The sequence below is a fragment of the Python bivittatus genome, unplaced genomic scaffold, assembly GCF_059951505.1.
Source record: "Python bivittatus isolate LINGU-HERP-01145 unplaced genomic scaffold, Pbiv_v1 ctg000580_np1212, whole genome shotgun sequence".
Lineage (NCBI taxonomy): Eukaryota > Metazoa > Chordata > Lepidosauria > Squamata > Pythonidae > Python > Python bivittatus.
In genome coordinates, this window is record NW_028277087.1 from 25,825,966 (window position 1) to 25,839,534 (window position 13,569).

At 42.3% G+C, this 13,569-nt stretch overlaps 1 protein-coding gene across 4 annotated transcripts in view; it reads right to left on the bottom strand.

Moving 5' to 3' along the window:
* Positions 1–13,569, bottom strand: part of MARK3 (microtubule affinity regulating kinase 3) — an 89,691-nt gene that overhangs the window by 20,512 nt on the left and 55,610 nt on the right. For all 4 annotated transcript variants that reach the window (XM_088149794.1, XM_088149793.1, XM_088149791.1 and 1 more), the window contains 2 exons: positions 10,070–10,223; positions 21–238 (listed from right to left, as the gene is read on the bottom strand). In XM_088149794.1, the coding sequence (XP_088005920.1) occupies positions 21–238; positions 10,070–10,223 (372 nt within the window). The remainder of the gene's footprint in view (positions 1–20; positions 239–10,069; positions 10,224–13,569) is intronic.

Consider the following 13,569-nt stretch of genomic DNA (forward strand, 5'->3'; position numbering starts at 1 on the left):
AAAGAAAATCTACAACTTACATTGGGTGTAGCAGAACTTCTTTTACGTTCAGGAATATCAGCTTTATTTGGATTGCTTGCATTCCCAAGCATAGGGCTAGCAGGAGCAATTCCTTTTCCTCCAGCTGCACTGCTGCTAGACTTCCTTGATGGAATCCCTTCTTCTTTGAGGTCACTGTCAGTAGTACTAGTCTGGCTTCTTTTTGGATATGCTACTACCGGAGGAATAGATGGACCAGCTTAAAAAAAAAAATAGTTGTCATATTATGATTGCAAAATATCCATGGAAACGTAACACCTAAGAAATAAGCACGTACACCTAAGAAATATATAGTGGGGACATTACCAACAATACATCTCCTTTTCTTAACTCCCCACTCTCTAGGGCAATTCTTTTGTCTTCTACTACTAGTGCAGCGTTTCTCTCTGAAACCCAAGTATAAAAAATTAGAGACATGTCCTAATTATTTTAAGAATGAAGATAATTCAATTAAGAACATGCATTCTTGAATGAGGGGGTGTTGCTTCCTGCCTTGAAAGAGGCATCATTATGCCCTTCCCCCCACCTTAAGACACCATCACTTGACCCCTCTATTTTAGGTAACTATAAACCAGTCTCCAACTTTTCCTTTTTAGGGAAGGTTGTTGCACTACAGCTACAAAGATTCCTGGATGAAATGGATTAACTGGACCCTTTCTAGTCAAGATTCAGGCCTAGGGGTTGGACAGAAACCTCACTAGTCACTCTTGTTGATGATCTCTAGTGATGCCAGCATAGGAGGAGTGCAACTCTTGTGGTACCACTTGATCTCTTGTGGCTCTCCATACTATCAATTATAGTGTCATTCTGGGCTGGCTGTAAGGATTGGGAATGGGTGGTACTCTTTTGTAGTGGTTCTCCTTTCTGAATGGTCAGTTACAGTCAGTGACAGAATGAGAGGAAAAGTCAGTTCTTTCTCTGTCAGAAGCCTCGCAATCAATAAGACCAGCCTGCTAGTTTGCTTGCTTCATTTCTGCCATTACAAGAGAAAGGGGGGAGGAGGGAAAGAGCTAGAAGGTGAACCATAAGGTGCAGACGGACTGTTATCTGTTTCTCAGGAATGCCCAAGGTCGTACCAGCGTGAGACCAGGAGAGACCCAGTGGCATGCGCAAGGAGGACTATGGGGTAGAAGTGGGGAGGTGAAAGGGAAAGGGGGTAAAATTGAGTTTGGTGTGTGCGGGCTTTTAGTCTCAGCAATGTTCTAGAACTGTACACTAGTCCTCAATAAATGATTTCTTCTTTGAACCTTAAATGGTTTCAATGGGAGTTGCTTTCATTGGGAACTGAGCCTTGCAACTTCTTACATTCTCCCTTACTGTTTGCATGAAACTGTAAGAAAAGTCTTCCATTGACCTATGGTGATTAGGTGATCAGATTAACATGCTGATGATACACAATTATACAGTGGGGCAAAAAAGTATTTAGTCAGCCACCAATTGTGCAAGTTCTCCCACTTAAAAAGATGAGAGAGGCCTATAATTTTCATCATAGGTATACCTCAACTATGAGAGACAAAATGGGGGGAAAAAATCCAGAAAATCACATTGTCTGATTTTTAAAGAATTTATTTGCAAATCATGGTGGAAAATAAGCATTTGGTCAATATCAAAAGTTCATCTCAATACTTTGTTATATATCCTTTGTTGGCAATGACAGAGGTCAAACGTTTTCTGTAAGTCTTCACAAGGTTTTCACACACTGTTGCTGGTATTTTGGCCCATTCCTCCATGCAGATCTCCTCTAGAGCAGTGATGTTTTGGGGCTGTCGCTGGGCAACACGGACTTTCAACTCCCTCCAAAGGTTTTCCATGGGGTTGAGATCTGGAGACTGGCTAGGCCACTCCAGGACCTTGAAATGCTTCTTACGAAGCCATTCCTTCGTTGCCCAGGCAGTGTGTTTGGGATCATTGTCATGCTGAAAGACCCAGCCACGTTTCATGTTCAATGCCCTTGCTGATGGAAGGTGGTGTTCACTCAAAATCTCACGATACATGGCCCCATTCATTCTTTCCTTTACACAGATCAGTCGTCCTGGTCCCTTTGCAGAAAAACAGCCCCAAAGCATGATGTTTCCACCCCCATGCTTCACAGTAGTTATGGTGTTCTTTGGATGCAACTCAGCATTCTTTCTCCTCCAAACACGAGGAGTTGAGTTTAGACCAAAACGTTCTACTTTGGTTTCATCTGACCATATGACATTCTCCCAAACCTCTTCTGGATCATCCAAATGCTCTCTAGCAAACTTCAGATGGGCCCAGACATGTACTGGCTTAAGCAGGGGGACACGCCTGGCACTGCAGGATTTGAGTCCCTGGCGGCATAGTGTGTTACTGATGGTAGCCTTTGTTACTTTGGTCCCAGATCTCTGCAGGTCATTCACTAGGTCCCCCCATGTGGTTCTGGGATTTTTGCTCACCATTCTTGTGATCATTTTGACCCCACAGGGTGAGATCTTGCATGGAGCCCCAGATCGAGGGAGATTATCAGTGGTCTTGTATGTCTTCCATTTTCTAATTATTGCTCCCACAGTTGATTTCTTCACACCAAGCTGCTTGCCTATTGCAGATTCAGTCTTCCCAGCCTGGTGCAGGTCTACAATTTTGTTTCTGGTGTCCTTCAACAGCTCTTTGCTCTTGGCCAGAGTGGAGTTTGGAGTGTGACTGTTTGAGGTTGTGGACAGGTGTCTTTTATACTGATAACAAGGTCAAACAGGTGCCATTACTACAGGTAACGAGTGGAGGACAGTGGAGCCTCTTAAAGTAGTAGTTACAGGTCTGTGAGAGCCAGACATCTTGTTTGTAGGTGAGCAAATACTTATTTTCCACCATGATTTGCAAATAAATTCTTTAAAAATCAGACAATGTGATTTTCTGGATTTTCCCCCCCATTTTGTCTCTCATAGTTGAGGTATACCTATGATGAAAATTACAGGCCTCTCTCATCTTTTTAAGTGGGAGAACTTGCACAATTGGTGGCTGACTAAATACTTTTTTGCCCCACTGTATATCTCCACTCTGGGCCACACAGGACTTTTAGTGGAGGAACTGACCTGGTGCCTGGAGGGTCTGGACAGGAGGAAAAGGCTTAGATTAAACATGGAGTGGCTGTAGAGTCACAAGCCAACTGCTTTCAGAGACAGTTTATCCCCGACTCTCAATGGAGTTGTGCTCCTTAAGATAGAGCTGGCTCACAATCTTGGGATTCTCCTGGACTCACAGCTTCTGGATGAACAGCAGCTGGAGGCTGTGGCCAAGAGAACCTTTATACAATGTCATTTGTACATCAATTGTAGCCATTTCTGTAATTGGAAGCTCTTGGTCATTCATGCCCTTATAACCTCGCAACTGAACTACTGCAATTTGCTCTACATGGGGCTGCCTCTGAAGACCTTAAGGTGGTTCAACATGTGATGCCCTGAGGGTTATGGCAATATGTAAGTTCACACACTACTACTGAAGGACCTGCTTTGGATGCAGTCAAATTCTAGGTGCTGATGGTCACTTTTTAAAGCCATACATGGTCTAGGGCCTGGATATCTCCAAGATTGCCTTCTCAAGGGTAGTCAAATGTGTCTACCCAGTAAGATCTAGTAGGGGGGTCTTGCTGAAGGTCCCAAATCTGAAGGAATGCCATCTACAAGGACTCCATGCTGGAATCTTCTCAGTGATGGCCCTCTACCTCAGGAACAGTCTACCCCACTGCCCCTCAATATTTGGACTATCCTTTCCCTATTATACTTTTTGTAAACATGTGGTATGCTTGAAGATCTTGCTGTCTGAAGGGTGTCACATCAAGGCCTTCTTATTATGTTGGGTTATTTTATGTTTATAATCTGTAAGTCACCCAGAGTCTTCAAAAATGGAGCAGTATATAAAGGCAAAGTAATCAATCAAATAAACAAACATGGTTTTAGTATTTCTACAAAGCTATAAAGTATAAATGATCTTTATAAATATATGCAGTTATGTAATTTTAGAGTGTATATATGTAGACACTATGTTTTATTTTTTATCATCATCATCATTATTGTCATCATTTATCTTGGGGCAAAAGCATATTGTTGCTATTTCACATTTTTCCTACTTGTTTCTATATTGCAAACCTCTTCCTCTACAGTTCTCAAATCCAGACATTCTTCCAAATTTCAGAGCAGATTCTGAAATTGAGTGGGCAGATAGGCTAGAGATGAAAGCAAGAACTACTAGTGCAATACTCTCAGATTAGAGACAGCCACAGATTCTATAAAATCCAGGGTTTGACAATATTAAAACTGTGGCTTTACTTATAATTTCTGGTTTCTCATTACTTCTCATTACTTCCATTAGATCAGCATATAAACTAAAGGATGATATTAACATATGAATTATATAATTTAATTTTTTAACTGCTGCTTTTATCATATGCCTATAAAAATAAATCTTGCATTATCTAGCAACTTATATATGTAAAATTTCAAAATACAACAAAATAATATGCAGTCACTTTTGCAATTAAACATGGACTAAGTTTTTTGTTAATTTTCAAGCTAAACTAGTTCTAGGACATTAGTATTTTAAAGTTAGGTGGGAATTTATTCTTAGACACCTGATGGCATTAGCTCTTTTGGAGAAAAAGAAGAAACTGAAATAGTAAGCCATGTTTTACCTTTTGCAGCTCTTAGCAAGAGCTCCAGAAAGAGTTTAATAATGCATTTATTTGTGAAATTTATGCCATTCCTATTGTTCAAGAGCTCAAAGTAGCATGCATAGTTCTCTCTCTTCTCCACAACAATAATCCTCTGAAGTAGGTTGGGAAAGTGACTGTCCTGCTGAACTTCTGTGGCTAAGAGTAGATTAGAACCTGGGTATTCCAGTGCTAGTACAACACCTTAACTACTACATCACACAAAAAATGTATAACAGTGATGCAACCTATTTCCCATTTTGTATACAGGATAACTATTACAGATTTCTTTTTCTATCTGCTGCAAATGAACTTGTCACAGAATCTGCAGCATTTTTCTTCTAAAAACAATGAGGATCAAAGCTAAAATTTTATACCGTTAAATATAATTTTGCTTTTATGCAGTTGGTAATGGAATTTACTATAATTAGATCTTATATATGTATATGTGTATGTATATGTCTGTGTGTGCGTGTGTGTGTGTATGTATGTATAAAAAATTCCCCTCTCACCCCCATGGGTGATGTGTGTCTTCCTCAATCTCGGGTCCTCTACCAGAGTTTGAGGGTTCTGTGCAGTATCTTAGCTGTTCCTAGCACTGCACTCTTCTGGACAGAGAGCTCTGATGTTGTTCCTGGGATCTGTTGGAGCCACTCTCCCAGCTTAGGAATCACAGCCCCAAGTGCTCCTACTACCACTGGGACCACTTTGGCCTTTACTTTCCACATCCTCTCTATTTCCTCCTTCAGGCCCTGGTACTTCTCCAGCTTCTCATGCTCCTTCTTCCTAATGTTGCTGTCACTTGGCACTGCTACATCTATCACTACCACTGTCTTCTGGGCTTTGTCTGGTTGACTGGCCAGTACCTCCCTGTCTGTCTGGATCTGGAAGTCCCACAGGATCTTAGCCGTGTTATTCTCCATGACCTTCCGTGGAATCTCCCATCTGGGCTTGGGAGAGTCTAGCCCATACACTGTGCATATGTTCCTGTACACAATGCCAGCTACTTGGTTGTGCCATTCAGTGTATGCTGTTCCTGCCTACATCTTACACCCTGCCACTATCTGTTGGACTGTCTCTGAGGCCTCTTTGCACAATCTGCACCTTGGGTCCTGTCTAGTGTGATAGACCCCTGCTACTATGGATCTGATGTTTAGTGCTTGTTCTTGTACTGCTATGATCAGTGCCTTAGTGCTGTCTTTTAGTCCAGCCCTTTCCAGCCACTGGTAGGATTTCCCCAATGTCACCCACTTCAGCTATCTGCCGATGGTATATCCCATGCAGGGGCTTATCTTGCCATGGTACTTCCTCCACTTGAACTTCCTCCCATGTTTGCTGCTGCCTCAGGCATTCTCGCAGCAGCTCATCTTTGGGTGCCATCTTACTGATGTACTCCTGGATGCTCTGGGTTTCATCCAGGACAGTGGCTTTGACACTCATCAGACCTTGCCCACCCTCTTTGCGGCTGGTGTACAGTCTCTGAGTGTTGAACTTGGGGTGGAAACCTCCGTACATTGTGAGGAGCTTTCAGGTCTTCACATCGGCAGCCTCCATGTCCTCCTTTGGCCAGCTCACTATACCGGCAGGGTATCTGATGACTGGCAGGGCATACATGTTGATGGTGTGGATTTTGTTCTTCCCATTGAGCTGGTTCTTCAAGACCTGTCTTATCCTTTGGTGGTACTTGGATGTTCCTGCCTTCCTTGCCTCCTCGTCATGGTTCCCATGTGACCGTGGGATGCCAAGGTACTTGTAGCTGGTCTCTATGTCTGCTATGTGGCCCACTGGTAGTTCCACCTCATCAGTCTTAACTACCTTCCCTCTCTTTACTACCATCTCGCCACACTTCTCCAGTCCGAATGACATCCCAATGTTCTCACTGTGTCAGGTTCAGCCCAAAGAACTCCATGGGACAGTACAGATACAGTTCTGTTGCATTTATTAGCTTCCACCTCAAAGACAGAATCTCTCCAAACTGAATCTAAACTTCCCAAGCTAGCAAGCCAAAACACCATGAATTCCTTAGGGTGGTGCCAGTCTCATCTTCTTAACCTTCCCACACTCCTGTTGGGGGCTAAGGAAATGCTTATCTCCCCGAGCGCAACCTTCATCAAACCATTCCATCACACACTGTAGATCCATGTCAGGTGGATCAATGAGTCATTCTTAGCATACAGCATGTAGATGAGGTAGCTGATGGTAATTCCACTCTTGAACTTGTACCTGTATTCAGTCCTTGTGATTATCTGGTTGAGGGGGTTCAAGCCTATGCAGAATAGCAGCGGGGACAGTGCATCACCTTGGTATATGTCAGACTTGATGGCCACTTGTGAAAGCTGTCTTGAGTTGTCTTCCACAGTCCCATTGAGTTCTTGAGGAAGGTCCTTAGTGTCCTGTTGACTTTGTATAGTGCTAGGCATTCACAGATCCATGTGTGTGGCACTGAGTCATAGGCTTTCCTGTAGTCAATCCAGGCTGTGCTCAGATTGGTCCACCTAGACCTTGAGTCTCGGGCGACTGCTCTATCAATGAGCAACTGGTGTTTTGAGCCTCTGGTGTTGTTCCCAATGCCCTTCTGAGCTGTGCTCATGTACTGGCCCATATGGTCCTGTAGCTTGGCAGCTATGATGCCTGATAGGACTTTCCATGTTGTGGGGAGGCTGGTTATTGGCAGGTAGTTTGACAGTGCTGTTCCCTTGTGATCAGCACTGTCCTTCCTTGTGTTAGCCAGTCTGGGTGAGAGCCTGCTGCTAGCAGCTGGTTTATCTGTGCTGGTAGGCTTTTATGCACTGATGTGAGTTTCTTTAGCCAGTAGGTGTGGATCATGTCCGGGCCAGGTGCTATCCAGCTCTTCATGTTCTTGACCCACTGTTGGATGTCTGCTACTGTGATGGTGACTGGTTTCTGCTCTGGGAGATTGCTGTGGTCTGCTTTCAGGTCCTGCAGCCACTTTGCACTGGTGTTATGCTTCTTTTCTTTCTCCCATATGTTCTTCCAGTATTGTTCAGTTTCTGCTGTTGGTGGCTCTGCTGTTACAGTATTGTTGCACTGCAGTTGGGAGTACACCTTGGATGGTCCTTTGGAGAACAGGGCATTTATCTTCTTGGACTCTGCTTCTCTAATGTATCTCTGTAGCCCTGCAGCCAGTGCTGTGAGCCTTTGTTTACGGCTTCAGAGGGAGTCAGGCCCATATATTTTTTCAGTAGCTGAGTCTTATCCTTAATCTCCACACCCTTCTGTAGTTCCACCAGCTAACTTCTCTCCGAGTTACGTTGATCTTAGTCTCCAACCTCATTTTCCAGGGGTGGTATGTACTGCTGTTTTTCTTGATCATGTAGCCAAGCATTTCTAGGATTATAGCAGCTGTAGCATATACCAGTTCATTGGTTTGAATTATGGTGGTAGTATGGATTGTCGTGAGGGCTCTATTGGCATCTTCTAGCATACTATCTGATGGTACTTTTCCACTGAGCCTTGGTAATCGGTCTCGAGGGTTGACTGTAGCTAGTTTATTCATGATCTTATGCCTCCTATCAGTTGCAGTGTTCTGTAATGGAGGGGGTGGCAGTGATGTTCCAACTTTAGGTGTTTGCTGCACATCCAGTTGTTCTTCCAGGTCTGCTTGAGTCCAGGATGTAATGTGGAGTTGGTCTATCTCAAGTTGTGAGAGCAGCTTCCTCTTCACTATGTTGAAGCACTGGGTAACTAGCTGTTTCTCAGTTAGTGTAGATGTAGGTCTTCTGTCCATCCATAGTTCCCTCATACATTTCATATATCCCCTCTCATTAGGTCTACTCTTGTAGTAGCATTCCATCAATTCCAAGTTCTCTTGCCTCGTCCATGTATGGTTTGTTCCAGCAACCCACTTATCGTCAGATTGTCCTGGTTCCCCAACATCTGACATGGACCTTGTTAACCCAGGCGATGTCTGATCTGGCATGACTCTCTTAGTTTGTGTCACACTCATATCTGAGGTAGGCAGGTGAAGCGTTAGGGTGTCTTTGCCCAAGGATCCCTACTGGTAAGGTAGGTACCAGCCAGGATTTGAACCCTGATCTCCTGTGCCAAAGGTGGTCTATCCAGCGCTATCCAGCTGCTTATAACAGTATGTATTGTTGCGAGTCTGCTAATTTACTCACAAAAGTGAAACTGAAAGTGCAAATCATAAGAGAAATTTCCCTGCAGAAGTACAATCTGCAACTCCCTAAAAATTTATCCCCATATTTGGGAGCTCAAAGACACACACAATTTTGGCAACAAAAGAACATATGCCTTTCCATCTAATCCAAATAAATATACTCTTTTCTTAGTTTAAAAATTTCAAGACACCCTTCTTCAAAATGAAGTTGCTGCATTTGAAATAAAATCACAGTTACCTCAAAACCAAGACATACTTTACCACAGCAGTAAGCAAAATGGTCTTGATCCATTTAAGATTTATCAGCTTTACTAACATGTTTTAAGGTTGTAGGTATCTGGGTAGAGGGTATATAGCCTCTGGAAAATTAATTCAAATGCAACTTGTTTCTTCGCCTTGTAACCTATTGCACTAGTGTAAGAAGTTGGAGCTTGTAATTTTGTTCATACAACTTTTAGAAACTGAGTAAGAAAAGAGTAATCTTTTTCAGTTTGGGATTAAGCATTCAAATGCATATAAAATAAGATGTCTGCTTTTATTACATCATACAAAGCAAATTTCATTGAGTTGCTGCTCTGCATAACTAGAAACTTGGTGAAATAAATGACAGATTCCCCACAGAAAGAAGGAAAAGAGAGTAAGAGTAAACATGAAGTTCCCAAAGAAAACAAATGATACACATGTGCATGCATACACATACACACTCATACAGCAGGACTAAAAGAAAAGGGCTTTTGTGGCAAGAAACCTTGAAAAAGAATGTGCTTACTAAACTAATCAATTAACCAAGCATGCTGTTCAATATAAATATTTGTTCTTATTGGTAAGTTTTAAGTAAAACTATATAATACAAAAATACATTTTTAAAATTGCACTATGGATAACGGAATATCCGCTCAACCAATATAACATATCTGATAAACTCCTATTCTATAATGAAAAGATATTTGGGCACAAATATATATAAATGTGCCCAAATATGCATTTCATTATAAAATAGTTCATCAAATATCCCATTAATAGCTTTCAGAATTTATTTGGCATCAACATTTGTAGCCTATTGTCTTGAACAGTATCTGAATCTGCAATGAGAGTAGCTGTAGTACACAGTTGTCCTCCACTGTTAATTCAAACCTTCTTGATTAGCCATATGCTGAACTCTTCAACCTTGGCACAACTTTTTCTTTTCCTACAACAGAAGAGTTCCGAGACAATGAAAAATCACTCACCATGGTCACTGTACCTTCGTTGCTTCTGGCTAGAAGATATACTTCTTTGAACTTTGTGATGTGGAGACTGTCCAGTGCTATTGTTGAGATCACTACTTGGCCTGACTTTAGCAAGAGAAAGGTTGCTGCTAGAGCTTGAGTCACTAGCATCCAACTAAATATAAGTAGATAGGACAAAGGTTAGCTTATTAGCAATGTGGATCTGCACACAATAAGTATATAAAGAAAACTAAGTCTAATTCTTTGTGGCTGAGTTTACATCTCAAGCTAAACTATAATATGCAGGGGGGAGGAGGTTGGATTAACGTGATGTATGAAGCTAGTCATTATAGGTTATTCCATCAAACACGGTTAAAATAATTCATGGCTTAGTACAATATGTAAACCCAGCCCATGTATCCCTTGAGGGCTAATTAAAAAATACAGAATTGACTACATTACACACAGGGAAAAAGCAAGAGACCATAACCTAAGTTAAGGCTCTGTAGCATTTTGGATTCAAAAGCCAAGGTATTTCAGAACACATGGGGGCTCAAATGTAGCACCTGTCTGCAACTCTTTAAACCAAATAAGAAGCTGGGGAGCACCCAGAAATAAGTTCGGGGCCCATGGGTACAAAGTTAGAGATCCCAGTCATAAAGAGAAGCTACAAGACAAAGCTGAGATCCTTTGAGCACACAGGGCTTCATACACATAGCCTGAGTGACTGAATGACTTTTATTTGCTTGTTTACTCATTTGAATTTGTATGCCCTCTCAATTCTAGTGTAACAGGCTGTGTGAATAACCTTGGGACACTGGAGGAGGAGGAGCCGCAGCCTGGACAACAATCAGACAAAAGACATCTCAACCCACAGAAAGAAGGGACCCTCTCTAGTTCTCTGGAAAGTAAAAGGCAAGGGAGGGGAGAAGTGTTTTCAGACTTGAAAGGTTCTGTTACTGTAACTTTACAATAAAGGTGGTGTTAGTACTCATGGCTTTGGTTTTTTGTCTGGATTACCTTGAAGGGCTGACACCTAGGCTTTAGATAGCTTACAATACAACACCACAAAAGAAGAATAAAATCAAAATAATAAATAATAAGAACATAATCAAGCTCAACAGTATTCATATATATAACACAGCTTGCTATCTATCTATTCATTTCCCAAAGATTCTGCAGAAGAGCAGTGTCTTAATAGCCCTCCTAAATCTTAATAGGGAGGGAGCCACCCTAACTTTGGAGGCAGACTGTTAGGGTGGGTTTCTCATTCTTCTTAGTTCCCAGAAGATGGGGACCTAAGGCATATCCTTTAGGCCAGTCTGTACTGGCTGACAGATTTCATTCATTCATTCATTCATTCATTCATTCATTCATTCATTCATTCATTCATTCATTCATTCATTTTGTATGCTGCCCATCACCCCCGGAGGGTGACTCTTAATTCTAGATTCTACTTGGAGATAACCAGGAACCAAACCATATAGGGCTTTATTGGTAATAATTAGTACCTTGAATTGCACTCAGAAGTGGACTGACAGTCAATGCAGCTCTCATGATAGAGGTACTAAATAGCTATAATGGTTCTCCCTCATCAGAAAGTGGACAGCTGCATTTTGCATCAGCTGCAGCCTCCAAATAGTCTTCAAGACCAGCTGCAGGTGGAATAAATTAGAGTAGTCCAGACAAAAAGGTCACAATAACATGAATGACCACTGCCCTTGTATTCCATTCCAAGACTGGCCACAAAGCTGAGCAAAGGTTCTCCTCTCCACAGCTTCCTCTTACTGCTCTAGCAGGAGTCGTGACTCCAGGAGAACCTTCAGATTACAAATTTGCTCTTCGGGTATGTGCAACCCGATCTAGTTCTAGGATAGTTCCAATGGTACCCTGTTATTGGGCAACTTTTGGATCAAAAGCCACTGCTGGGATTAAATCTAGCCCTGTTTCTTTTCATCCAGTCCCTCATAGCTTCTAAATACTGGGTAAGGATATCTATCACACCTCCTGTTTGCCCAGGGATGGGCACTGTGTGTGTGTGTGTGTGTGTGTGTATACAACTATCACCTGCACGTTGATGATACCTCACTGTATACTGACCTCTCCCAGCAGCTGCATGCAAATGTTAAACAAAATGGGAAAGAGGGGTGAGCTCTGGGACATCCCATAGGCTAAGGGTTTGATTCCCCAACTTGAACACAACCACTGCAGAACAATGCCTCCAATTCCCACCAATGTATGTGGTTCAGGTGCTATGGATGAAATTATCTAGCAGTACCAGAAGGCCCACACTGTCTTTATTCAAGTCCACCACAGATCATCCACAAGAGTGGCAAATGAAATGTCCATCTCATGCTGTGGTCTGAATACTGACTGAAAGGAACTAGATAATCTATTCTTCCAAGTTCCTCTAGATGGGTCCTTCTTCAACACTTTCCCCAAAAAGGGAAGGTTGGAGATGGGGCAGAAGTTGTCCATAATGGCTAGATCAAGGGATGGCACCTTCAGAAAGAGATGGTTCATTTCCTTTTTCAAGGCCAGTAGAACTATCCCCTCTTTCAAAGAGATATTCTCCACTTCCTGAATGTATTCCACTTCATCCCTCCCTGGCTGCTTGAATAAGCAAGGAATCCAGCCCACTTGTTGTGGAGCTCATCCTAGAGAACTCTGTGTGCTCCATCAGAATCCACCAGCTCAAATTAATCACAGAAAATATCACAAGGCATCACTCCTGTCAGCTCACTGGACCCTACTCAGCAGTACCTGAGTAAGTATGAATGATTTTGTCCAGAAAAGAGATCAGCAAAAAGGTAAATAGAAACTGCTGGAAGTTCTGGCCCATCATTCCCAACCAGTGGATCACTTTAAAAAGCCATACAACATTATACAGATGAAATAAGGGCAAAGAAGTATGATGCTTCACCACCCTTACGCCACAGTATAGGCCCAAACCAAAGTTCATACTCATATTTGATTGCATTTCTTTTCTTCCACCAGTGCTGATTCCCTGGATCAACAAATAGGGAGGGGCAACTGGGGGCAGTAATAAATAGTGCATTTATCCCTTCAGTATTCCAGAGATAAATTATGTGTATGGTAAAACTGCCTGTTCAATCATGGGGAAACTCTCCAAGTGCCAGTCAAAAACAGAAAAATTCATAAGGCACTTGAGGTGGGCCGTCCTAATAGATTCCTCTCCTTTGTAGAGGTTTATGGTGTCAATAAACTTCAAGACACTAAAAAGTGTCCTGCCAAGACAAATGACCGATGATACCACCGGATCACATCAATTGCTCCGAGGTAAATACCAGAGTGTATACCCTTGTTAATAAATAAACCAGAATGTTTTATGTGTGGGTTCAGCTGAGGAAAGGAAAAGGAAAAAGAGAGAGGAGGAAAAAGAAAGTGGAAAAACCAAAGAGGTGAAGATGGTTGATTTCATTGCTGCTGACTGCTTGTCGTGCTGCTGCTGATTGGAGTTATGTTTGCTGTTTATCAAGCTGGGGTTGGTACTGTCACTG